The following is a 27,519-nucleotide window of genomic DNA, read 5'->3' as shown; positions in this document are numbered from 1 at the left end:
CAGCTCTCAAACGTCTCTTGTCCTTTTTTTTTTTTTTTTTTTTATGTCTTTTTTTTTTTTCCTGACTTGCTCCAAATATCGGGGGACGCAGTGTGACCGTGTAGACCAGCAGGACCCGGGCGGACCTGGTCCTGATGGTGGTTCTTCTGTTTTTTTATTATCATCTCTTGCCACTTTATTAACGGGATTCAAACGGAGGTAACTTTCTCTGAACTACTTTCTAAATCTTCAATCTGCTGTCAGCATTTATTCCTTCAATGCGTTTTTCACAATAACCCAGAAATCTCCATTGTTTTCCAACCCAATCCATTATTTTAGTTTTTAATAACCTTCCTTGCGCCTATAAACAGGAGTACAGCTCTTGTTGTATTTGTGTATTGAAGTATTTTGGACGGATTTACCAGTAATGGAAGAAGTAATCTGCTCCTTCAATAAATACCACCATTGCAGAAACACTCAAGGAAAAGTCATGCATTCAAATTCTACACAAGTAAATCGATTTAGGAGCAAATAGCAAAAGTAAAAGTATAATATTGTATTATTACTGATCCATTCATTTAATGTTGAATCTAATTTGACTTAATTATTTGATAATTCTGTATAAAGCAACATTCAACTCACGTTTAAAATATTTTCTTTCATTTATATAAAATCTTAACCTGCTTAAGCTGCCAAATAAATAGTACTAAAAATATATTTTTCCATATTAAATGTTGTGAAGGTGAAGCAGAAAGTGCAAAACGGGTCCAAATTGTCCTGAAGTGAGCTGCAGTGTGAAAGTAAACAGTCTCCACCGCCGGTAGAAAAGGAGCTGCAGCGGTTCGACATTCAACTTGCACGCGGAGCCCCGCAGGTCCCGGCGAGCGGTCCGAGGAGGGGCGGGATCTCCCCCGTCTGTTGGCGGGACACAACACCTTCAGCGCGGCTCGGAGGCTCTGTGATCGCGCTGGACAGCGCCGCGTCCGACTGGAAACACATGTGCGGCTCTGAGCTCGTTGTTGTTGTTGTTGTTGTTGTTGTTGTTTTTGGCCTCTGAAACCGCGATGAGAGCAGAAAACACCCACTGAGCGCGAGGCCTCACACAGGTGCACCGCGTGTCCCTCGACAACAATTAGGCGAGTCTCGTGATCAGGTCTTCCTTCTGTCCGCGCCACGAGGAAAGGAAGCTGATCGAGATTTAGACGAGGAAATCCGAACTCTCGCGCGGCTGAAGGAACGTTTTCAGGAGATTAAACGGCTCTGGAGGTCCATGTTCACTCAGGAGGGGGCCACGGGGGTTAGGACTCCTTGTAAAATCAGAATATTACATTGATTTTCTGTCAAATCTAATAGAAATGGAATATTTACGGGGAAAATAATCCAATTAAAGTGGCAGGAAGGAGCAGCAACTTCAGAGAAAAACGTGGATTTTAAATGCAGCTTTAGTGAGTATTTAGATGCTTTTTAACAGCAGAAAATATAAACTATTAGTCAGAAAAAAGATGCTGAGGGAAATTAAATCATGATGATTGTGGTAGCCTGTCGTTTACGATTAATCCACCTCCTGCTGAATAAAAACGGATGTTTTTATTAGTAATAAAATCCTCCACGAGTAAATATGATGCTCAATTAAATAAATATAAATGTAACTTTCAGTGGAGGCTGTGTGCTTAAAAAAAAGTTTGGGACATTAAGGGGATAAAAAAAATAGAGCCTATTATATGACATTAGTGACACTGAAAATAACTCAAACTACAAAAAAAAATAAAAAATCTGTAAAATGTGACGTCACTAACTGATCAATAACGAGATTATTTTTTTTGAGACAAGATGAACCTCTAAACTGGAAGATTTAAAATGTTCAGAAGTTCATCCAGCCAGCAGCTTGAAATGATGAAAATCACTCCTCTGAGGGCTTTTAACTGGTTTGTTGTGTAAACTAGATTATAGGACTCTTCGGACGTCAACACACACCACGGAAAACAAAAACAAAAAACAACAAAAACAAAACACCCAACACATGAGGCAGAAAACCTCCGAGTTAAATCTCTGTTGGAGTCCTGCAGGATCAAAGACCGAGAGACGCGAAGTCAATCATCGCTTCTGCACGGAGGGATTCAGCTCTGCTCCCCTGAGACGCGCGCACACGCACACGCACGCACACCTGAGACAGGAGAGGTGAGCAGTGTGAGCAGTGTGAGGAGGTGAGCAGTGTGAGGAGGTGAGCAGTGTGAGGAGGTGACCGTCTGAGTGTCTGGTTGTTAAACAGCCACAACATGTTCTAAAGTTTAACACCTTTAATCTGGAAACTAATATTCTACTAATATACTGTCAGTTAGACCTAGTTGGCAGTTTTTTTATATGTATATTTATATATATAGATATATATATATATAAAATGTATATTTTTTTTACTAATTTAAAAAGCTTTCTGAGGCCCCAGAAGTGTGATTATATTTAATTCGGAGGGGATTTTGCTCCTAATTTGGACACAAAGCGCGCAGTGATCGCCAAGTTTATTTTTGATATTCAGGTTTTGACTCATCACTCAAAAGCCAGAGACAACATAAGGTCAAACAGTTTAGCTGCAGCCGTTGTTGTTAGTTAACGCGCATGAAAAATAGGTTCAAGTCGATGGTGCCTTTGGGTTTTTGAGGGGTTTTTTTCTGGGTGGAAAAGAAACAGTTTAAGGAGGCACACGGTGTCTTTTATGAGAAAATAGTTCCTGTTTATGATTTAAGAAATGGCTCCCGTGCGAATATCTGAGGCCCCACCACACATCATTTCAGGAGCTTTTCGGCTTGATATGTTTCCCTTAAATGCTCCGATATGTGCCAAACCTTTAATACACATGGCGTGAGTGTGGGGGGGGGGGGGACTATCAGGTTGCTTTACAAATGGCAGTAAGGCGCTTGCGCATTGATCTGGCTTCATTTTAACCCGCATCAAAACATGCTTCGCCATGTAAGAACATCTGCAAGACAACTGGTGCCGTAACCCCCCCCCCCCTCCCCCAGAGGCTGGTGACGCTGAACTCAACATGAAAGTACCCTGAACGCAACACGGCACAATAACCTAATAACTCCTTAATTAAAAAAGCCCTTTTTTAAGGCACTGAAATACGCCTGAAGAGCTTTTTTTTATTATTATTATTATTATTATTATTATTATTGCACTGCAGGCCTGTAAACTGCCACAAGCAGCTCCCAGTCTCCCCCTCCCCTCCCTCCGCCCACCCCCCTCTCCCTCGTCCTGCCCTCCCCCCTCGTCCTGCACCATGAAGGCCCCGGGAAGGTGGTGCAGATAAGGGAGTGTGACAGGCTTTAACCACGGGCTCCTCCTCGCCGTCCTTTCCCTAAAGTGCATTGTTGACATCCTCTCCACTGACCTCCTTCACCTCCTCCTTCACCTCCTCCTGTCTCGTCCTCGTAATGAAAAACGGCGTGACTGGATTTTCCTTCCTGACTCTTTAAGAGCCGCATCAATCACAAGGACGCGTATTTAGAGGCAATAATACAGGCTTTTCCTTGAGGTTTTTTTTTTAGTTTTTTTTTTATTGGTAGATTCAAGCTGAGCCGTACTTAACCCCCCCCACCCCACCCCACCCCACCCCTCCTCTGTAGTATAGACGGTGCAGCAGAAGAGCCAATAGCGCCTTGTTTACGTGAGTTTTAATGAGCTCGCCTCCCTCATCTGACTGCTGACTCTGGGGAGCGTTTTGGAAGCGCAGGAATTTTTTTACAAATTTTTTTTTTTAGCTTCACTGACTCATTAGAATTTCATCCACGTGGGCCTAAAATTAAGAGTCACGTTTGAGCTTTCGCTGGCAGCCGTTATATGGACCAAACCATTTTGCAAATCTCATTATTATATGATTCATAACGGTGTTTTAAAATATGTTTTTATATTAAAATATAGTTTTAAAAAAAATGTTAATTCTAAATATGATTTTTTTTTTAATTTATTTATTTTTTTAAACTGGCATGTGGATCTGCCTGCTTATATAGAAATACAAGGAAAAACAACCCACTTCAAAGTGTGTCTGTGGGGGTTGGGAGGTGGAGGAGGTGAAACATCATCAAGGAAGTAGTGAAATAAAATAAACATCTGACAGCAGTATTATTTCAATCAGCCTCTGCTGTGACTCTGACCATGCTTGCAGCGCTGCGTGTATCCCTCCATCACCGATCAACATCCATCATCACGCGTCAACAGGCGAAACCTACTCATCCAAAATAAATGCAGCTTTCTTTCTTTTTTTTGCATCCAAGAAAAAAACCTCTCATCGTCCCCAAACAGAAGTCGGACGGAAGCCTGCTCAGTTTGTAATGACTGATTTGTTTTGCTGACAAGGCCTTTTGTGACTTCAAACCGCACTGCTGAGCTGCTGCCACACGTGCATTTATTTACTACTACTACACCGAGACTGAAAATATTCAACGTGCAGGTGAAACTGAAGCACAAAGTTGAAAAAAGAAAGAAAGGAAAATGTTTCTACTTCTTTTCTTTTTTAGTTTTATTTTTGAAAGTAATCTGGAGCGTGCAGCCAAATGTTGGCCTCTGCAGAGCTGCAGACAGATAATCTAATATTCCTTCTTCAACCAAAAAAAAAAAATGCCCTCTGATGCTTTAATCACTTCGTTACATATCATTTTTTTTTCTTTCCCGCATTAAATCCAAATCATCCTTTCACTTAAACAGCCTACATGCACAAAACGCTGCACACACTGCGCATGTCCTTTAAAAAAATTTACAATTTTCAGTGGCCCCTAATTTCAGGGACTTTAACATGAATATATCATGTTTTGAATACATTTCAAATTCTCTTAATTTCAAATACATTTTGACGTGTATTCAATTTAAATGTGCCCTTTTGTTTTTCTCCTTTGGCATCACATTACTAATAAATCACTCCAATTAAAATCAAATAGACGGCACTTTATTAAACAAAACAAAATGTAATGCCTTCAAAATTGTTCTTAACAAATAACACAAAATGAATAAAATAAGTCAATATAGGCTACAAAGCCCCCCTCCCCTCCCCTCCCCTCCCCCTTCCTCCTCTATTTCTATACAATAACTGGGACAATTAAAGGCAGCAACAAGAAAACTGGAAAAAAAAAAGTGTTTGGTCCTCAACATCCAACCACTCCCTTTTCCTAAAAAATAAATTACTATATTAGGCTATAATTTACAGTCTAGTCATAAAAGCTGGTATTTGAGCCATCTTTATAAACAATTCTCCAAGTGAGAGGGAAGGAAACTTACGTGTTTTTGGTGTTACACATCTCTCGACAAAAAAAAAGAAAAAGAAAAATCTCTGTCCATTCGGAGTGTGACTGAGAGACCAAAAGTACAAAAAAATATAGAAAATATATATTAGAGTTATTAATTTAAAAGACACATTTGGCTTTCAGAACTTGCTGCAGTCATAAACAAAAGCTCCTGAGGTGCGGTAGATGGACTGGCCGGACGGGAACGCCATCTGACAGCTATTATTCCCGTTGACCGGGGAGCCGTTCAGCCCGATCCGCTGGGACTCAAACATCTCCCGCACTGAGTGGAAGTTCTGCTGCTGCGCCGGGTAACCCGGGCTCAAGTGGCTCAGGTCTCCGTACCAGGACGCGAGCCGGCCCTGGTGCCCGTGGTGGCCGTCCTGGCCTGCCTGGCTCGGGTTCCCGTGCCCCAGCGGGGACGCGGTGGTCGTGGTGATGCAGTAGTCGGGCAGAGCCTCCTCCACGGTGGTGGACGGCGCCAGGTGGCCGCCGGAGGACCGGTCCCCCGCGTACAGGCTCATGGCTTGCATGTTGCAGTGATAGGTCGCGTTGGAGCTCGTGGAGATGACGTTCTGGTTGCAGGTCGTGGAGCTGTAGGCGGAGGTCTGGTTGGGGGAGTAGTTGAGCGACAGCTCAACTCCCCTCTCGGACAGGGTGATACCTGTCCGAGAGGAGGCGATGAGAGGCGGGGAGAGCTCGGCCTGCGGAGACCCCCGCATGGAGGTCATGATGTTGTCCACGCTGAAGCCCTGCGCCGGGACCTGGCCGTGGTGGTGGTGCTCGGGTCCGTCCATGCTGAGTGACCTGGTGGACGGAATGCTGTGTGGGCTACCTGTTGACATGCTGCTGCTGCTGTCGGGGCTCTCGATCTTAGGTACGGCGCCCAGGGTCGGGGACGCGGCCTGAGGCGGCGTGGAGGTCCCGTTCTCAGTCTTTATATCCTGGACCCGGACCGGTTGAGAGCCCTGCACCGACGGGTCCTGGTCCCGGCCCGTGGTGCGGGCTGAGGGATCCTTGCCCGGCCGGTCCCGATCTTCCTTGTCCTTCTGCACGTCCTTCTTTTTGAACCTCCTCCGGCGCCGTAGGAAGCTGCCGTTCTCAAACATGTTGTAGGAGTCCGGGTCCAGGGTCCAGTAGCTGCCCTTCCCGGGCTTCTTATCGTCCCGGGGCACTTTGACAAAGCACTCGTTGAGGGACAGATTGTGCCGTATGCTGTTCTGCCAGCCCTGCTTGTTGTCCCGGTAGAAGGGAAACCTCTCCATGATAAACTGATAAATCCCGTTCAGGGTGACCTTCTTCTCCGGTGAATTCTGGATCGCCATGGTGATGAGGGCGATGTAGCTGTAGGGAGGTTTGACCATGTCCTTCGGCTGGTGCTGAGGGGTGTACGGTCCGTACGCCCGGGCCATGCTGGCCGGGTACTGGTCGTGGGCCGCGTGTGAGTACATGCTCATAGGCGCAGGCATTCCGGTGTATCCGCCGCCGGCCCGGTAGTAGCTCTGGTCGCTGCTGATGTACGGCACGACTCCCAAAGAGTTGGGACTGGAGACGGAGTAGCGCGCCTGCATCCTGCGCAATGCGTAAAACCTCCCCAAACTACTTCCCCTCAGAGAGTGTCACAACTTCAGCGCGAGCTCCGCGTCTCTCTTCGGTCTTTTTCCCCTCTTGAAGTCCTTTTCAAGCCACAGTCCGCCACGGTGAACCGGAGAGAGCGCGCGCTGCTGCACTGAACATTTGGGAAACTAAGAAGGCTGGAGGAGCGCGACTCTACACAGCAAGGAACTCTTTTTATTTTTTTTACTCTTCACATTTTCCTCCCTTTTGGCTGCTCGGGCTGCTCCACCCCGAATCCGAGTGTGTGCTCCATCATCCAATTGAACCTGTGGAAAAGCTGCATGGCGATAAAAAAAAAAGTTACTACCCCCACCCCCTTCCTCCACCTCCCTCCCTCCCTCTCTCTCTCTCTCTCTCTCTCTCTCCTTCCCCTTCTTCCCAGTTCAAGAGTTATTAAAACGCTTTTAAGGGTGTGCCCAAAAACATGCCGAACATTTCACTTAATGACCCACATTGCGAGACATTTATTATTTCCAATTAAATTTTCATATTGACAGCCATAAAAATAACCTGAATGTATCAATTTTGAAAAGGTGAAAGTGATTTAATTGTTTGTGTGTGTGTGTGTGTGTGAGAGAGAGAGAGAGAGAGAGAGAGAGAGAGAGAGAGAGAGAGAGAGAGAGAGAGAGAGGCTTAAAGGTTACTGACTGAACCGCAGTTATAACCTCCTCTCCATCTTTTCGATATGAAAGCTGTGCGTAAAAACTTGGAAATATTCCACCGAAAACAGCTCTTGTCACATCTGTTACATCTTAATACTGACTGGAGTTATAGGGCCTTTTCAAGAAATGAAAGATATTAAAAAATGTCTGGATAATTAAGCCCCCAATTAGAGCTAAGGTACGGCCGATTAGGAATGCAGAATGAGTTGATATCAATCACTCCGCAGTCTGTTGTGAGAAACTATCATCAGCTGCGGTTGAGCCTCTGAATAAACAGACGGACATGAAAGAGTGTGAGGATCCCCCCCCCCCTCCTCCTCTCCCTCTCCCTCCCACCGACAGAGCCAGTGGGCGGTGTGTGTTGGAAACTAATTAAAGGTTAAATGAAGATCATTTGGCCGAGCCGGGTGAGAAAAGGTTCCCTGGGTGCGAGCGGCTGCTGAGACCGAGGTGGGATTTTTTTTTCTTCTTTTTTTGTTTGGAGGAGGAGGAGGAGGAGGAGGTGATGAAGACCTCCAAATGTCATTCACACTGAGCGGGTGTTAACAGGAGCCATCACCTTTTCAAGGGGTTTTCTGGGAAGTTCTTGTTCGGTTTGTTGATTGCAAAATCTTATAAAAACAACACACAAAGTTCCTCAGCAGAATCAAGATAATAATCTAAGAGTTTTACAAATACAGAGATGGTTGCAGTTAATCCATCTTTTTCTGCTGATAAGTAACACCAATGAATAATCTACGTGAAGGCTATTATCAGTTAATTCGCATGGAAATTACAGGCTAAAAATAGCAGCCATTATTAATGTTTGACCTTATGTTTTTATTTATTTATAATACAGTTCAATTTACGATAAATAGCTGTATTTCTATTATGTTTTTTGTTTTTTAAATGACCAGTACCGTTATTTTATAGATGCCATTTACCGAGAAACATGTTCCCATATTTTGTAAAATAAATAAACATTGTTGTGTCTAAAACTATCAGAAAAAGGGAAATTAATTTGATTTCTTTAATCTTAGATATTTAGAAGCTTGTAAATTAAATCATATTAAAAGTCTGCATGTGATATAAAATGGTCTTGTAGGCTCGTTACCTACATTTGATGTCATATTAGCCAAGATAGAGCTTCTTCTTTTTTTTTAAGGTTGCATGAAGCAGAAAATGTGTAAATACTTTTGTAGAGTTTAAATGTTGAACAACGTGAAACCGAGTTTAACTAAATCCCCTGAATATTATGTAATTCCAACATATTCCTAACGCCAATATTTCATGACTCTCTTTCATGGAACCGTTACAGCCGAGATCTTAGAAAGCTGTGGAGAGAAGAAGCGTTTTTTGGAAACCAGGTGAGTGAATATATAAATGTATATAAAACAAATATGCATTTATTAATATATGCAGCAGGAGCGAGGAGGGGTTAATATGACGATGCAATAAACAGATACATGCCAACTTCTTTATCTTATCTCTGGCTTGGAAACTGACACGTTTTTCAGAGAAACACCCATTTTCAGAATTTTCAGAAGTTACAACAGAGGAGAAAAAAACAGAACCAGTAATCTTGAATAAACCCATGATAATCTGTAAAAGGAGTTCATTTCTCACTGGTGGGTTTTCATATGGCCTCTTTGTTCTGTGATTTGCATGTGTCTGCAGGGCCAGGGGAGGAGGAGGAAACAAACGCCGTCACCTGTGAGGTCCCGGCTCTCTGGATGTGTCCGGGGACTCCTGCTGCTCACATCAGATGGCCAACAACTGCGTCTGTCGGTGAGTGGTGGGCAGAGTAACGTGCAGCACAAACCCCTCTACCTATCACAACTGATAGTTCAATAAAAACACAATATCTTGGACCAATAACAACTTATCTAAACGTCCTTATAATTTAATAATATTACAATCATGATAAATTGCTTAATTCTTTTTTATTGGACAACTTTTAAACATTCTTTCCATTTGAGATAAAGTTGAAGGCTGTAATCTCACTTTGTTGTGTTCATGTACAACACGCTCCTGCCCCCCAGTGGTCAGTGCGTAAAAGTGCACAATGGATGCGTTTGACCATTAAATTAAATTACATTTCAATTCAGGTCCCCTAATATATATCTATAACGCACTATAGTGTATTTGTTGACAGATATAAGTGTGTATTATTCATGTTTTCGTCAATAACTCTTCCTCGGGATCTGCAAAAGTGAAGGTGTATGTTAGGAGCACAACCAAATATAAACGATGTTGTTGTAACTGTTGTCAAACTCAGTCACATAAAAGTACCTATAAAACTCCAAACAATTACATAATTTATTCAACCATATAGGCTATTAAATGTTGATATGCTGCCATTTAATGCTATTTGAGGGACTTGAATCTAAGTTTCTCCTCCTTTATATGTTCAGAAGTCCTTTGTTACCTTTTTGCTCCCATTTGAAAGGAAATAATGCCTTTTAAAAAAATTTTTTTTTTTTTTTTTTAACCCAGACACTGATGTATAGGTTATGGATAACCTCATGTAAAACACAAATTACTAACACTATGCAATATTTTCATTTCTGCGCAAGATCCACATGAAAAATGTCGAATTGCAACAAAAAAATATGGTATTTATACAGACGAACATTTCATTTGATATCAGACATGAAATGAAGCGGTCTGTGGCGGGTTTAATGATTTAAAATGTATTTCATAATAATTTTACAATATCTACATGATACCTACAGTCATTGAAACAATGTAAAACTTTATTTATTTCTGCTTTTCATTTCCAGATATCATCACTGAACGTCAGATCTGGAAATCAAGGCTCAGGAACAGAGAGGTCACTGGTTGGAGTTGAGGTAAGAGGAAACACATTAGCATTAAATAGTATTGCACCGCCCTCTGCTGCCACATTAATGCACGTGCACCATCAGCAGCTCCGACAGGAACAAAAGGAAAAACCTGAGTTTTATGAGCAAATGTTTGTGTGTACAGTCCTAAAACATGAGATAAAAAAAAAAAAAAAAGTTTTTAAAATTGTGTATCTTTTCTGGTGACCCGACGTCAGTTTGCGGTTTATTTTTCTCACAAAGTATCACTCCTGCCGGGTTGATTATGAAATTCTTTGGAGGCACTTCAACGTTATCAACAGTGTTTATATTAAGTGTCTAATTAAACACAGACGAAATTTCCAAAATATCCCAGAAACCCTCGCAGCCATGCACTCAAAAGAGCTCATTGGAATTGGTTTTCAAATAAATATCTGCCAATCATCCATGTGCAACACATTAATCTTGTGTTTGGTGCTCCGGCTGCGACTGGTTTGAGGAAGGCGAAGCTGTTCTCAAGGCCGCAGAGCGCAGTGCGGCAGTGTTTCAACCTTTTTACCCCAAACTGGACATTTGAGAGCAGACAGCTTCCCAAATCAGGAGTTGGGGGGGGGGATTCCCCTAAGATTGAGCTGTTTCTCATTTAGTTGCCCCGGAAAATGTTCTCGCATGATAACACACCAGAACAAAACGTATCTGTCTTTATTATCATGCTAGTTTGAATAAAATCCAGATTCACAGAGAAGAAGAAATTATGTAAATTGTGTTTACCACGTCAATATTCACTGATGTTAAAACAAACAAAAAAGAAACGTCTTTATAGTCTTTTATTGTGAACTTGTAGTCCGTAAATAACTAAAGTGAAATTAACAAACTTAAAATATTTGAATGTATGCAATCATACGCAAAGGTTGGTTTCATCTGTGGCTGCAGTTTTTTTTTCCCCCATAAAAGAAACATCTACAAGACTAAACACATTCTGATTTATATAATCTAATAGAACAAAGATGTATTACATTCGTAAAACAACAAGCTACAACACAGTTTATTGGTCAAATTATTTCAAGCTACTTCAACAAAAAACAAAACTTTTCTGCTAAACTCTGCCCCCTAGTGGATCCTCCAAAGAGTTACACCTCCCTTCATCTTTTCTTACTTCTTCCAACTATCCCTTTCTAAGTCAACATGCAGCCAGTGTAGCAAATGTAAATCGTATATATATATATATATATACATATATGGTAGTATTTAGGGCTTTATCACCTCCCATTCATCCAACCACACACACATTCACACACTGTCAGCTGCAGAGCTGCCATACAAGGTGCTCGCCTGCTTTCTGGAGCAGCTTGGGGTCTATTGTTCTATGTCTGGAGAAGAGAGGTCAACCTGGTCTACAATCTGATCCCGAGACTCCTCTGGTAGGTCGTCAGCCTCGCTGCAGATGTCCGACATTATTTGAGAACTTTAGACTCCAGCAGGCTCCAAAAGTTTCCAGCTTGGGAAACTTTCCTTGAAGGTCAGCTCCGTCTCCTCAGAAAGCACAGCTGCAGCGAGAACAATCATCTTCAGGAATTGCAGAATTTCAGAAGATGTCTGAGTGTGCGGAGCGTAATCGGTGACAGCAGCGCCATGTCCAAACTGTCCGATGCAGGAAGCTGAGACAGATGTTGAAGAGGAAAAAAAAAAAAAAACAGCCTCATTTCCTGTCTGTGAGAAGTGTTTTTGGCTCCAATAGAGGACGAGTAGCGACTCAGATGAAGACCTCTTCAGTCCCAACAGAGTGAAGAAAGAAAACAGCAACACCTGAAAGGAACATTTCCAAACTCTTGAGCCGGGAGCTTTTTCTCAGACATGTTGCCACGTGGACGCAAGGAGGACAAATCCATCACAAATATTCCGATTTAAAATATTAAACCTGTTTCTACCATTTGGTTGAAGAGATGGAAATGTAATGTGATCAGTCAGTTGCTGCTGGATGACTGGATGGATGGACCAAACATTTCTTCCATAAAATCATGGACATGAGACTCCTACAATAAGTACAAACCATTATGAGCTGAGTCTAAATGCAGATCAGAGTCTGCTCTGATGTGTTGAACCTGACAGGCTCTAAAATTCACAGACGATGAGGTCGACCAAACAGACTGGTTAAAAATGAATTCCTGGATTTGGTTCAGAAGTTGTGGGTACTGATGCTGCTCAGAGGGCTGATTTGAAACCTTCGGTGTCAAAATGTTTTCAATACTATATATTTAGTTACTCATTTCCTATTGATTTGTACCACTTCCTCTGCACTGCTTTGATTATTTATTTATTTTTCTCTGCTGGTGTTAGTTTCTTTTCTTTTAAATATTTGCTCATTTTCTTTTCTCCAAGGTCTGAATACAAATAATCACATTCGGTAAAATGTGGCGTTACTTCAGGAAATAGTACATGTGTCTACATAAATGTAAATCACAGGATCAGCTTTGAGTTCACGCTTTCTTTATTGCAACACTGCGATCATGAAACCGGTGCTTTACTCGGGTTTGAAAGGAAAGTTTATCTGTACAAGACATTTTAATACTACTGTGATTCGAAGTACTTTAAATAAAACATAAAAGACAAAATGTAAAAAAAACCACTTATTAAGATGGAAATTAAAAAGAGTTAAATAGAAAAATGATATAATGAAAAATACACAAAGATAAAAGTTGCAGTGTAAATTTAATAAAATGGCTTTTAACTTCACTGATTGAAGATGAGCGCTGACTTTTAATCGTTGACCTTGTGTTTCCAATACCGGAAAAAAGAAAGAAAATTCTGTCTCATCCAGTCGTTGACTTGTTCGATGGACTAACTCCGAGCTTTTATGGGATTATAATCCTCTATTTATGTGTGAATTTGCGAGTCATCTGCAGTAATTGTGGCAACGTGTTTGCTGTTTTCCATCATCTGAGTTTGTGGTAGCAGGTAGATGTTGAACAGAAGAGGACCGAGGATGGAGCCCTGGGGAACTCCACTGGTCAATTGTTGTCCGCCCAGATTTGAAATTAGGGATAGACACAAAGGAGTCGCTGTCTGTTGATATGTTGGGGTCGATTGTGTGAAATGCAACGCTGAGATTCAATAATATTCAGACTGAGATTGTGCTGCTGTCTGTGTTTAAGTGGAAGTCTTTGAGGACTTTGATGGAATCAAAATCACAACCGGAGGACATGAATGATTTGACTAAAATCAGGAAGTTTGATTTGGATAATTGTTCTTTGATGACGTATATAGATTATGCATTTTTTTTTTAACAGTGGCTTGATGATGGCAGTTTTTAGGGTTGTGTTGTTATTGGCTGAGACCTGGGTCACTTTTTCTTTTCTTTTTTTGTATTTAAAACATTTCTCATTGCTTCTTTTAGTTCTTGTTTCTCAGACTGAGTGTAAATGAGGTCATCTGAGTTCCAGCATCATGTGGACCTGCAGAAATCACCGCTGGGTTACCGTTGCAACCACTAGATGGCAGTCTACTCCGCTATATTTAACAGTGCAGGACCCCCACAAACTCCTGTTCTGGAAAATGCAAGCAGCTGCAGGGCCAGTTTGAGTTGCTTTTCATCATAGACGGAAATCAAACAGGACTTTGTCGTCCAATCAGAGATATTCTTCTGTTTGAAATGTCACTGCTGAGGCTTGGTTCCCCTTTTTGTCTCCGTTACTGATCCCCATATGACACTTGTTGTATCCAACAGTGTTCAAAGCACAAGAAGGAGGACCACCATGATTCAGCCGGCTGTGTTTTCCTCACTGAGGTTTAACTCGCCAGCAGATTGTGAAGATGGTGAAATGATGCAGATCACTTCTGCTTCTCTGCATCAGCAGCACATAAGAACTGAAACATAAATTCACAGTTCAAACGAGACATATTCCTTGTTTTTGTGTCAATTTGATCATATTCAATGATTACAAATTGAATTTGACTTTTGCACGTCACAAGAAAAGCTGTTTAAATGAATAAGTGTGACACGTGAGCACTTAAATATTTTTCTCAGAGGCTGCATTTTAGACACAAGCGGTGACTCAGCAGAACATTTTGAGAAGCTGATGATGTCAGAGGTGGAATTAGTGAGCTGCAGCTGCCAAACTATCTGCATACGTGTGCTAATTATGGGATGCTGCGTTTGATTTATGACCAAAAAGCCATGTAGATGCTCACACATACACACACACACACACACACACACACACACACACACACACACACACACACACACACACACACACACACACACACACACACACACACACACACACACACACAAAGTGAAGTGCAGCTCGCAGCGAGTCTGCTTTGTGTTTGTGTGACGAGGCAGCTCTGTGTCAGTCCGATCTGTTTACCGCACTCTAAAAATACCACGTTGTTACATTTCCATAGACTCTGGGCCCCGTCGGTCCGTTTGTTTACATGGCATCTTTCAGATGTTGGCAGCCCTGCATGTCCACATGGAAAGAAGCTGCCTGAGGATGCAAGAAAGACTTTCAGCTGTGAAACATGCAAAAATGGAGAAATATTCAAAGACAGATTTTTTTTTTTTTTTTTTTAAAGGATTGGGGGGGGGGGGGCGTTTTCGCCTCTTTTCGAACTTTAAAAGGACTTTTATGTCTTGATGATCTCACTTTATACTGACAATCTACAACATTGACAAATGTTCATGGTCGCCCTGTGTGCCTCTTAAAGTTGAGTGTCGCTTTGTGTGCGCCAAAAATCCCTGCGGTGATCGTCCTCTTCATCACCGATCAACGCCTTCATGAAGTAGAATACAGCTTCTTCACTGTATGTCATTTTTACTTTAGTTTTTCTATCTTATCCAACTTTACACTTTAATTCCACAACTTTTCAGTGGCACAAATCATCCTTCTTACTGTACTGTATCATAGTGTACTTTTATATTTATTTATATATATTTACAGAAGTTGCTACTAACCCTAAAACATCCAACACAAATGATCATTTGAAATATGAATCCTTGTTTTCCATTAAACTACCTATTGAACTTAATTGTAAATTAAGTTCACATCAATCTCATACATTATAAATGATGTTTGCATGGTAATAATTTTACGATAATCCAGCAACATAATATGAAAACTAGCATTTTGCTGAATAGTGAGGAGTTGTACATCATATTTTTAAAGTAAATTTGTGACGTTAATATTCCTTTACTTGTGTAGGATTAAAAATGTTCCAACTGACTGAGAAAGGAGTATGTTTATATAATTGCATTGCTACGCTTACTTTAGTGAAGGATTTTAATACTTGCAACACCACCGTTGTATCACAACTGCATCATCAAACTGAGAGTATTAAAATGATACAAAATTCAGACTTAAACCAGCCTGAAAAATGAAAATGATCCTCTCAGTTAGAAATGCTTTTAAAATCCAGGCAGACCGTTACAATTAAAGCATCTGTTTTTTTTTAATCTGACAAATATGTTTGAAAACAAGTATTTTGAGAGTATAATCAGGTGCTTGCGCCGTTCCTGTATGTTACTGAATGTTTGCAAAAATGTGAATGATTTTTAGAGATTCATTCTAAATCAAAACCTGATGATTAGTGCTGGAAAAAAAACTATTCAATCGTTGAAGTAAAAGTAGCAACGTGGGGACATAAACAATTAAAAAGTCCTGCATTCAAGCCTTAATTTATGTTTTCACAGGAGCATACAGTCAAATTATCAAAAGTAGTTTTTATGCAGCAGCATCTATCCTCTTAGTGTTTATTATAAATGTTATGCATTATCATTTACAATTAATTAATGCTTTAAACATTTTACTGTTGCAAATGAGACAAGTTTAACGTCTGTATTAACTGCAGTACAAGTATGAAGTAGCATTGTGTAAAAGGCCACAAATAATATCAACATTCAATAATCTGTTTGTGTTATATGAAAACTGATTGTCATCTTATTTTAATGCGGAAAACTGATGTGAATGTTTGTGGTAAAAACAGAAGTCTAAAGGAATGTAGCCTAAAATATATATCAGCTTTATTGAAACCTTTTACAAGTCAAAAAAACAAAAAACAAAACAAAACAAAAAGGTTTGCAAAGGGTTATATATAATAAGTGCAAAGGGTTGTTGCAGTTCTTGAAAAGCCGAAAGCATCATGTGTGTAGTTCCTCTAATAAAATAGTTACATGGAGTACAATTTGTTTGCACGTGTTACAAGAGCAAACACTTTACAATTCGTATTTCTGAGACTTCTTTTGAAGAAGAAAGCTCGTCAGGGTTCGCAGAAAAGGCAGAGTGGTTTTTTTCTAAAGGCCTCGGGGGTTTCTTCATTCAGTTCCTTCAATGCATAGTTTTCTCAAGTCCAACCAAAAAAAAAGAAGAAGAATAAGAAGCATGTAGGAGGCAAACATGTGAAAGCGGGACACCACGTTACATCCTAGTATGAATCCTCCCAAAAAAAACAAAAATTTAAAAAACGACAATCTTTAAAAAAAAAAAAAAAAAAAAAAAAAAGGTCCTCGTGTTTGTTCAGATGTGACGGAGCTGCAGTTTTTAACTGTGACCGTCTCGTGACAAGCAGAGCTCACATCACGCAGGGTTTGATGTCCTGACAGACGCTCTGGGGATGGTGGTGGTGGTGGTGGTGATAGTAGGATCCGCCAGCCGAGGGGTGGAAGGAGGAGATGCCGTTAAAGTTCAACACAAAATCTTTCCTGTCGCACACCGAGGAGTGGCTCTGATAGCGTGGGATCCCCACTGTGGACAGGAAGACACCAGAAAGTTAATGTATACGTGCGTAAAGACATTTCAAATTTGGCACCGAAATATTCTGCGCAAAAACTCTGAGGGACGTTGATGTTTTTTCCGGAAATGGATGTTTTGCATGTCATATATCATCAAAATAAAATTTTAAAAAATACCTAAAGTTGTTCCATAAACCGTAAGAAATATGACGTCATCTCGGTTCTGACTTTAAATTTTGATTAAAGTGAACACAAAATATAAAGAAATCTCTTTAAAGTGCCACGAACGTCGCCCTGGACCTTTTTAGTTTTTTAGTCAAATCATTTTTATTTATAAAATAAATTAAGTTTATCTAAGCTTCGTTGTCTCATGTAAAGTTGAATTTAGTTACAGAAATGGATTATTTCTTCATATAAAAGCATAAATTACTGAATTCTTCATTAAAATCTTTGTCTTAACACAGGCGCAGTGACTCTCCTCTTAATCTGATTTCAATAAGTATCCCTCCTTCCTTTTCAGCTGTTAATTTAATGCTTTTATTTTTGACAGATTTGTACCAATTATCCATTTGTGCCATTTCCCCTTTAAGGATCCCAAACCTGCTGGAATATTTAGATCAGATCCAGGGACCGTCGTTCGTGTCTATGTGTGAGCGTCTATTTCCAGAAACAGAAAAATAAATGAGGGAGGCTGCGGCTTCGTCAAGGTCATAAGGACTCCAGATGTGAGCGTGTTTTTCAGGGGAAGACAGCAGGCTTTATCCTCCGGGCCACAGCTCGCTGCCCTGTGCCCGTTTTCACAGACAACACACGAGCCCCCCTGACTGACAGCACTCTTGCCGACCCGGTTGTGTACAGTCCAACACATTTCTCCTCAATTAGGACGCTGCGTAAAGTTGAACTAGGCCTTCCCGTCTCTTGTGGATATACGCCGTGGTTGAAACCCACCGCCGGTGTGGTCCGACCTGCGCAGTCTTTGTTTGGTTAACCTCTGGGACCCTTTCAGGGCTCCAGCGTGGTTTGCTCGCCTCGGTGAAATCCCCAGACTTTAGTAAAGCCTCGCTGTGTTCTGTTCAAAGTAAATGAGGGTGAACTGGGGAGGCGAATTAGAAGCGTAAAAGAGCTGTTTTTATGTGTCTATTAATTAGACAACATATCCACCGTGACGTGTGTTACAGATGTGGCAAACCGTGGAAACATAAACGAGGCATTAAAAATACACTTTTTTTTTCTTTTTTTTTCCCAGAATTGTATTTTTTTTTTTTAAACCGCCATTATTTTACTGAGTTTAGCAAAGTATGGTCTTTAGGTGGGAATTATTATTCAATAAACATTATATGCAACTTATTTATTCCCTAAAAAATATTAAATGGTTGTGAAGTAATTGTATAACTATATTTTTCATGAGTAACACAAAATTATAAATCTATTTTGATGCTCGTTTTGCACAAATATACAAACTCCCATTCTAAATTTCCTTTCCAATAAACTCCATGATTCTATTTACGACAGACAAGAGCCTATTTATGTCAAATATAATTTTACAATTCAATTTTCACTCCTTAAACCTTTTCAAATATTCTCACAGGCCTCTGCTGCAGATAGAAACAGTGATGTTACACTTTAGGCAAGCTTGTCTTGCAGATAAAGTTCAGATGAATGATTATTATGTTTCTATCAATTGAATGTAATAACCTGATCATCATACAGTCTGGGGTACCTGATATGTCGGTGGAGTGGCTGTCCCTGCCGTTCTGGTGGAGATAACTTTGCTCCAGGGAGTAAGGCGACATGCCGGAGTGTAAACCGGAGGATGCTGGGCTGCTGGAGGCCAGAGGCTGCTGTTTGATGTAGGGGGACCCGCCGGAGGACGCCCAGTGTGCGGACGTACTGGCGTACGGGGAGTGGCCGTCCAGCGCGCTGGCCACGGCCGGAGACGACGGTACGGGACTGCTGCTGCTGTCCGGCCCGTACTCCCCGTTAGAAGGCACGGGGCAGCTCGCCATGTACGTGGAGCCGGGACTCGGCGACATGTGAGGTACGTGGTGGCCGCCGCTCAGCCCGTCGTACCCCCCGGCCATTGAGTTGCTCATCATGTCCAAGTTATAGCCGTTACTGTGGCAGGCGAGGCTGGATGGAGCCTGGAAGTCAAAGCTCTGCGGGAGGATGGAGGAGCCGAAGCCTATGCCATTCATCATCCGGTACATGGGCTTCAGAGCCTGACATTTTCTCCTGAAGCCTCTGGGTCTGCGACGAAACGAGCCCTCCTCGAACATGAACTCACTTCCCGGATCGATGGTCCAGTAGTGGCCTTTCCCCGGCCGGCCCAGCCCTTTGGGCAGCTTGATGAAGCACTCGTTCAGCGACAGATTATGCCGGACCGAGTTCTTCCAGCCCTGATATGAACCCCTGAAGAATGGGAAGCGAGCCTGGAGGAACTGGTAGATCTCACTGAGTGTCAGCCGTTTGGTGGGCGAGCTCTGGATGGCCATCACGATGAGAGCGATGTAGGAGTACGGGGGCTTTTCCGGTCGCCTCAAACCGGAGCTCGTCTTCTTTCCTTTGACGGCGGTGGACGAACTTTCCGTGGCGGCTTGTGGGCTCAGCATGGCGGGATGCAGGACGCCGGACGACGGGCTGGATCTCAGAGGAGGCGGAGGGTCCAGCTGCTGCTGAGGGGTCTCGGTCGTCATGTCAGCTCTGACGTACAACTGGCGTAGAGAGGAGAGAGGGAGGGAAAAAAGAGGAGCCGTGAGGTGTTTCGGGAGAGAAATATGTCGCCTTCCTGCGATCAGTGTCCGTGAAAGTGAGCGTTACACCACCAGTGGTCCCCAGAATCCCGGTGCAAAATGGAGTGAAAGCTGTCTCCAGTTACGCACGACTCTCCCGTTACGCACGGTGCTCCTTTGACGCATGCAAAGAACGCACGGGGAGTACGCTCTGACAGGGAGAGGAAGAGGAAGGGAGAGTGTGTGTGTGTGTGTGTGTGTGTGTGTGTGTGTGTGTGTGTGTGTGTGTGTGTGTGTGTGTGTGTGTGTGTGTGTGTGTGTGTGTGTGTGTGTGTGTGTGTGTGGGGGGGGGCTGGTTATCCACTGGAGACTGAGTGTCCAGGGCTGTAGCTCGACACAAGGGGCTCCACTGGGTGTCAAAGCGGCGCTAAGTGGCGCTGTGTGACGCGCCGGGTGGCCATCGACCGCTTTAATAATCCCTCAAGTGGAGGAAACATGAAAAACCTGTCGACTTATTGCATCGCAGCAGTCCAGCCAAACAAAGGCCGACCACCTATCATTTCATAAATACCCCCACTCCCCCCCCCCCCATCCGCACTCTGCGCCTGCAAATCTCCCTGAAATCAGTGACGAGTAGAGCCACCTCCCCCTCCCACCCTCATGCCAAATCTGGCCCCAAGTCCACTCACCGTCCTCTCCGGCGTCGAAGCCCTTCGTTCTCTCCTCTCCTCGTCTTCTTTTCTTCCCCTCCCTCCTTCCCTCCCTCCCTCCCTCCCTCCCTCCAAGTTCAGACGACACGCAATTAAGCCATCTATCAAACCTCCCCCAGACATCCCAATCAACAGCGCCACACGCCAGCCGCACAACTTAAAAAACGCCCCCCCCCCTCCTCCTTCTGCTCCTCCAAATACGAAGCTGTGATTTCAGTCCGATGAGCCACAGGACATCAATTCTCCTGACGCAAATAAAACCACCACAACATGCACGAAAGGGTCCAAGCTCGCAGTTGATACCATGATTTCCCCGCCCCCCTCACCCCCCACCCACACAAAGCATTCACATGACATCCGCGGCAGAGAAAACCCCAAAAACACATCAACGTTAAGCAATAAAAAGAAAAAAAAAAGAAAAACGCACCATCTTGTATTATTTGTATTATTTCGATCATAATTTCCTCCCAAACGGGACCAGAGGATAACAAAAACAAACTGTCGCGGTGCCGGGCCGAGCCGGGCCGGGCCGAGGAGTGTGAGAGATGGAGAGGTGGTGGGTCTTTTACCGTGCGTGTGTGTAAAGCGCGGGAGGGGTGGGGGGTGGAGGGGGGGGGGGGGGGGGCTTTTGCTCTGAGTAAATGACTTTGACATGAGTGGAAGCAGGCTTTTTCCATCAAGCCCGGCCCTGGATACCACACACAGCGCGCCAGTGTCAGCTTACCGCCCCGGGGCCAGAGCCGGTCCCATGGGCCCCCGCGTTCATTAGAGAGAGAAAAGCGAAATTAGGCGAGCGGGCGTCGACAGTTTCCTCCCCTATGGAGACATCACACACAGATTTGTCCAACATGATGGAGTTATATATCCCATAAAGGTAATATCAACATCCGTGCTGCGACGGAGCGGAGATTATTGGGCTTTGAAGAGCGAAAAAAAAAAAAGGCATCGACTGGGAGCTTTTTAGGTTGAGTTCATGTTTGTAATGATTTTGTTGTTGTTGTTATATTTCCGTTGATCTCATCGAGTCCATACACAAAGCAGGCTTTTCGTCGTACAAAATAAACCAAAACATAATCAGTTACAACTTTTACAGATAAATAAAATTTTTTAACAAAATCTTAAATTTTGTACTTTTTATTTCAGATATGTTAGCGTCTGCGCACGTGCTGGCCGACAGGGCCTCTTTAAGTTTAGAGGATTTGTCCAAACAATAACCAGCAGTTTTAACCTTTGCACTTTGCACAACAAAGGATGTGTGGATAAAATCGTTTTCCACTATGACACACAAACACACAACTTTGGAGGACCAGAAATTTCCTGCGACATCAAAACTTATGACCCCCGCGGAGATCAGGATGCCTCGGCTCGCGGAGGGAATCTTTGTTCTCGGAGCTCTTTGAAGAAAAGGAGATCCGACCACTTTACGCATGAAGGTTCTACGAGCTTCTAATTTAGTCTTTCTGAAAAATATATCGCTGTGTTTTTGATAGGTGTGTGTGTGTGTAGGAGGCGGGGGGAGGGGGGGGGGGTTATCGGAGGCCTGTATGAGCCCAGTACCGACACAATAAGGCCCTGTGTTTGTTTTCACGTGGAGGATTAGATGTGCTGTTTACCCCTCCGAAAATATGAGGTGGATTTTAGAGAAAATGTTTGCCTGACCTCAGATAATTTATAGACCTTTTTGAGGCCAAATGAGAATTTTAAACATTGTATTTTATATCATTATGGTGTTTTAAATAGAAGGAAAAAAAACAACATGGAAACTACATTTGTTCTGATATTCATTCCAAAAATATCCATGAACAAATATTAAGAGATGAGTCTGTTTCCAAATAATATACAAACACAATGTTTAAACGTATAATAAGCCTAATTAGTTTTTGTCTTTAATTGACTCGTGGTTGTATTGTCTTTGTGTGTAAAATAGGCCTATAGAATAAACAATATTCATAAAGTAAAACAATAACAAACACTGAGTTCGGGTCCTTTTTAGGCGGTAATCTAATATTCTTCTGGCTGCTCGGCTCCTCTCCGGGCTGCTCCGCCTGTGTTTCCTGTGGCGGGGCCTGGAGCGCCGGAGCTGCCTCTCCGGGACTCTGGGAGGTCAGGCGCGGTTCAGTTTGCCGGATTGACAGACTGTTTGGACTTCCTAACATTGTGCCTGCCTTAAAAGTTTGGGTTTTTTTTTTTTTCTGTTTTTTTTTATTTTTTTTTTATACAAAACTGTGGCTCCTTTTGCAGCCTCGAGAGCAACACTGAGTTCCTCCTCAGGCAGCGCGATGTGGCTCCAAACCGGAAACGCGGGGAAAGTTTAAAGCTTGCGCGTCATGACACCAAGGATGGTAACAATGTTAGGGGGATGCGGAGCAGATTGCCAGCCACGTGACAGGCCCCTCAGACAGGTGTGCTGTTCCGACGTTTCACCTGCAGGTTGCAGCATTGTCCCTGAAAACAGGAGCGAGGCTCACCTGTCTACCTGCCGGGCTGCTCCGCGACGCTCCGAGCTCACGCGTCCACTTTCGGTTGTGCTGCTGCTCTGTCTGCACCGCCAATGAGCAGCATCAGCATATAAACTGCTGCATGGACCACTCAGTACGTCTACCCGAATTCTACAAATCTTATCAAATTAAATCTTCATAGTTTTATTTGTAACATTAAGTTTGTTCCTCGAGATAAATGTAAAAACAAAAAAATGTTTACATCTGATACTCAGTCAAGACAAGATCCAAAACTCTAAATCCAGTAATTCAGATACCCTGAATTATTTAATATTTCTTATTACAGGGGATATTTTATTTTCTTAACCAAGAAATGTACCAGAAAAACTATCTTCCCCTTTCCTTTATCTTCAGGGATTCATTGGCACCAATCAGTTTGTCACATTTTCAAAGCTGTTGTCTGGTTTTGGTGCTAAATTAATAGTTGTATAAAGAAACGTCCTTCTGTTTACCAGACATAAATTCAAAGGAGAACTCCAAACACTTTAAGTTTTCTATTATTTATTTTAATGTCCCACAAACAACAACAGAACAACACATAATTACAGGGAATAATTACACAGAATAAATGTGATTCATGAGTCACTGGAGATCATTAAAGAAAAAACAAATCTCGTTTCATTTTAGATACATTTATTGACATTGCAGGTTTGAGGGCCGTAAAATGGTCGATGTGTTGAATTTAAATATACAAAATGATAGAAACTCGGATGTTTTATGTTGTCAGTGGACGGACAGCTTGTTGAGTCTGGGGTCCGTTTCAGGACCGCGGAGAGCAGCTGAAGCCTCCTCCGGTTCGGACACGGCCAGCGGACGAGGCTGCAGGACCGCGTGCGCGTATTTCTCATCATAATATTGTGTGCGTGCGTGTAAATGTGAAGAGGCCAACAGAAATAAGCAAAGAAAAAATAATAGTAGTCTTTTGTGGCTGGAACAGATTTCTCTCTTGCAAAAACAAAATGGGCGGAAAACCGTTTGAATTGACACGTTTCATACCTCATATTATTATTAGTTACAGTTTATACACTGATCACGATCAGTTATGTTATGTTGCACATATCAGTTTGATGTTATAAAAATAATCATAACTGCAATCATGTCAATCTACGTTAAAGGACCTTTTTTTTATTATTGATGTTTTTTTCTGAATGAAAAATGATTGTGAAATCTGGACTTTTCATCTAAGGGGAACCTTTAATGGCAGGTTTTATTTGTTGAGCTGTTTGTTTGAAATGTTATGGGAGAAGTTAGAAGTTCCTGTCTGACAAACACTTCACTACTGCAGAGACATTTTTTTTAATGTATTTTATGTGGATGGACACATTAAATAACACAACAAGCAACAAAACATGATATTTGAAACACAGTTTTAATATTTTTGTTTGATTTTTGTTGTTATTTTATTGTATTTTTTGCCTTCTATCAATAGACTGGCTTTCTTTTTGCCATTTTGATAAACAACCACTGGCCAATTTTTTTTAATATATATATATTCTACTAAGAACCCCGTACTGAAGGCAATGTGAGGAGCCTGAAGGCACCAGACTTTTCTGTATATGGTTTAATTATATTATTTAGAATTTGATTAATAGGATTTAGTGCTGAAATTCAAAACATTACGCAATATAAATCTACATTACAGGTAACAGGTGTAAGGCCCTCGCGCTCCCTCCACCACACACGTGTGCACCTGCTTCTGATCTAACACCGCCCTCTCCCTTTCATGTCTGTTATGAATAACTCACTGCACATCGTGGTCTCATTGTTTTTTTTGTTTTCGGTTTTTATTCATAAAAAATAACCAGGCATGCATCAATCAATCAATCTGAGGAAAACTGGGCACTTTTCCATGCGTTAAGTGCAGCCACGTGACTCTCCACGCAGCTGTCAGTATTTTTTTTTTTTTTTTTTTTTTTTTTACATTATTTACAACAGAATTTATACAGCAGGTCATACAAAACATGAAAATATAAATAGACTGATAGGTTTCTGTTTTGGCACGTGTTGGCCGTCATACAGTAGAAATGACCAATGAACCATGGATACATGAAGACTCTATCTAACACACACACACACACACACACACACACACACACACACACACACACACACACACACACACACACACACACACACACACACACACACACACACACACACACACACACACACACACACACACACAGTGGAATGTCCTGCGATGACACTACTACGTTGCTTTGTCACCACACAGTTAGATCTACATTGACAACATGCCATGTTTGTTGTTTGTTTTTGTTTACAGAGTAGTCACGATGACACACACACACACACACACACACACACACACACACACACACACACACACACACACACACACACACACACACACACACACACACACAAACAGTTAAAGCACTGAAAGCTAAGAGCGCCTACAAAAAGTGCACGAGTCTGGCAGCAGTCCAGGTGTTTTCAGGACAGCAGGGAGTCAGTCCAGGTGTTTTCAGGACAGCAGGGAGTCTATGTGAAAAGCTCGCGCCTTGCTGGGCATCTTGAACGCGGCCTCAGGTGGAGCGACCACTGTGTGCTGGAGGTACGTGGGTGCATCCCTGCCGGGCTCCGCGCTGCCGTACGCCGCCTCGGACAGATACGTGTGCTGTGCCGGATAGTTCAGAGTGTACGGCAGTATGTGGGCCCCCGGGGGCCAGTACAGCCGGAGAGCGCGGCTCTCTGCGTCGGCGGGGCTCTCCTCCCTGCGTTTGAAAGGTGTGCTGAGGATGCTGTCGATGGCGAAGGAGCTGGAGAACTTGGCCCCCACCCTCTCCTCTGGGGCGGGGAGGCGGGTGTCCTCGCCGAGGATGTCCGGGTTCTCCTGCTCCTTGTGGGACCTCTTGGCGATGCGCTTCCTCCTGCGGCGGAACACCCCGTCAGCGAAGGTGTACTCGCTGTGCGGGTTGAGCATCCAGTAGTTGTCCTTGCCCCAGGGCCTGGACGGGTCCCGCAGGACTTTGAGGAAGCAGTCGTTGAGTGACAGGTTGTGGCGTACCGAGTTCCTCCAGCCGGTGTAGCTGCCGCGGAAGAACGGGAACTTCTTCATCAGGTAGTCGTTGATTTCTGCCAGAGTGAGGCGGCCGCTGCTGGACTCCCGGATGGCCATGGCGATGAGGGCGATGTAGGAGTACGGGGGCTTGGGTCTGCGGGTGTAAGGTTTCCCTTTCGCGCCGTCGCTGCTTTGGGTGACAGGTGCCGGGCTGTTAGCCACGCAGTCCCCGTCCGACCCCAGCTCGTCCCCGGACAGAGGAGACGGGACTCCCCCGTCTGCGTCCATGCACAACTCCAGCGGCTTCTGCGCGAAGTGATGCGCAGAGAAAACTTCAAGTTTCATGTTTTCCAAAAACAACAACAACAACAACAGGATAATCTTCTCCTCTTAGTCAGCTCTCAGCGTTGAAGTGCTTCCTCTGTTGGGAGTCTCGTCTCAGCTGAGCAGCAGAGCAGGTGTCGGCGTCCTGACAGCAGAAATGTGTTTGTGTGTTGCAGAGGCGCGTCTGGAGCGCTGGAGGCACCCTGAGCCTCAGTTTGGAGCGGGAGAATACAGATCTGTCTCCGGAGACACGCTTGTCTTGCTATAATATAATGCCCCGGCAAGGGACGGCCCACAGGCGGGGTTTCCAGCTCCAATCCATTGAAGCGATTGAGTGATATAGTAATGTATGTTTACAATTGGACGCTGCCATGCCACGCCAGGGAAGGAGGGAATAAAAAGGAGGGAGGATAAGTGACGCGACACAGGGCAGGTATGAAAATGTGTCTAAAATGAAACCAGGTCTGTCTGTCTGTACATGCATCTATTTTAAGTTCCAAGACAGATCATTTCATATATCACGAACGACAGAAGGATCTGCATCAACTTGCCTTCCCTGTTTTGTATAAAAACAATTTCCTTGAAGCACAATTTGCCCTAAATATTTTACATTCTAGTTCCTTTTTTTGTTCTGAGTCTGACGCCCGTTGACAGTCCACTATGATTTAATAATTGAAAATGATGCCTCGTCAGGGTTGAATGTTTCTTTTAATTATATGCTTCTTATGAAACTGAAGTGTAGGAAGGTGACAAAGCTGATGAGAGTTTAGACTCTTTTATGGGGGGAAACCGAACATTTTTACGCACGGCGGAAAACCTCTCCACACGTGAGTAATAAGCTTTATTGTCACGCGGAAAACCCCCCGGACACAGACGGCGAGATGACACTAGAATAGACCGAAAAATAGACGAGGTCGCTGCCGGTCTTTCACCCCAACCTCTTCCACCCTGCGCCGGCGCTCACGTGGAACGAGGAAGTAACTCGGGCGATACAAACGGACGTAGAAGAGACCGATTTGGAAGAGTTCCACGTAACGCGCAATGAGTGATATGCACGCTCTCAGGTAAAGCAAGAGGGGATGCAAATGGACAGATGTCATTCAAAGTTCAGAAGAGAAGACCATTGCACCTGCACGCGCAGAAACACCGCAGCATCTTGAAAGCATCTCACTCC

The 27,519-nt window shown here is 43.1% G+C and overlaps 3 protein-coding genes across 3 annotated transcripts; all 3 read right to left on the bottom strand.

Moving 5' to 3' along the window:
* Positions 1-5,035: 5,035 nt before the first annotated feature.
* On the bottom strand, positions 5,036-7,089 carry LOC138631709 (forkhead box C1-A-like). The gene has a single exon (XM_069716844.1). It carries the CDS (start codon positions 6,821-6,823, stop codon positions 5,393-5,395), a length of 1,431 nt encoding a protein of 476 aa, XP_069572945.1. The 5' UTR covers positions 6,824-7,089; the 3' UTR covers positions 5,036-5,392.
* A 9,243-nt stretch (positions 7,090-16,332) lies between these two features.
* Positions 16,333-19,894, bottom strand: foxf2b (forkhead box F2b). The gene is made up of 2 exons (XM_069716801.1): positions 18,783-19,894; positions 16,333-17,075 (listed from the first exon to the last, which is right to left on the bottom strand). Exons 1-2 carry the CDS (start codon positions 19,753-19,755, stop codon positions 16,903-16,905), a joined length of 1,146 nt encoding a protein of 381 aa, XP_069572902.1. The 5' UTR covers positions 19,756-19,894; the 3' UTR covers positions 16,333-16,902.
* A 4,963-nt stretch (positions 19,895-24,857) lies between these two features.
* foxq1b (forkhead box Q1b) lies at positions 24,858-26,573 on the bottom strand. Its single transcript, XM_069716845.1, has 2 exons — positions 25,479-26,573; positions 24,858-25,447 (listed from the first exon to the last, which is right to left on the bottom strand). The coding sequence occupies exon 1, from the start codon at positions 26,364-26,366 to the stop codon at positions 25,485-25,487; it is 882 nt and encodes a 293-aa protein (XP_069572946.1). The 5' UTR covers positions 26,367-26,573; the 3' UTR covers positions 24,858-25,447; positions 25,479-25,484.
* Positions 26,574-27,519: the final 946 nt, after the last annotated feature.

This window comes from Brachyistius frenatus, unplaced genomic scaffold (assembly GCF_029030835.1).
Source record: "Brachyistius frenatus isolate BFR_SWC_R1_liver_20210118 unplaced genomic scaffold, ASM2903083v1 Contig_163, whole genome shotgun sequence".
Taxonomy (NCBI): domain Eukaryota; kingdom Metazoa; phylum Chordata; class Actinopteri; family Embiotocidae; genus Brachyistius; species Brachyistius frenatus.
Note: the sequence above shows the minus strand (reverse complement) of the source record. Positions and strands in the feature narration are given on the sequence as shown.

What these genes read in the sequence shown, in the direction of transcription:
- foxq1b (XM_069716845.1), bottom strand. Translation starts at nt 26,366, where the DNA reads ATGAAACTTGAAGTTTTCTCTGCGCATCACTTCGCGCAGAAGCCGCTG.
- LOC138631709 (XM_069716844.1), bottom strand. Translation starts at nt 6,823, where the DNA reads ATGCAGGCGCGCTACTCCGTCTCCAGTCCCAACTCTTTGGGAGTCGTG.
- foxf2b (XM_069716801.1), bottom strand. Translation starts at nt 19,755, where the DNA reads ATGACGACCGAGACCCCTCAGCAGCAGCTGGACCCTCCGCCTCCTCTG. An exon ending in CCACTCCACCGACATATCAG is followed by an intron (nt 17,076 to 18,782) that starts GTACCCCAGACT and finishes TCCTGTCCACAG; the next exon opens with TGGGGATCCCACGCTATCAG.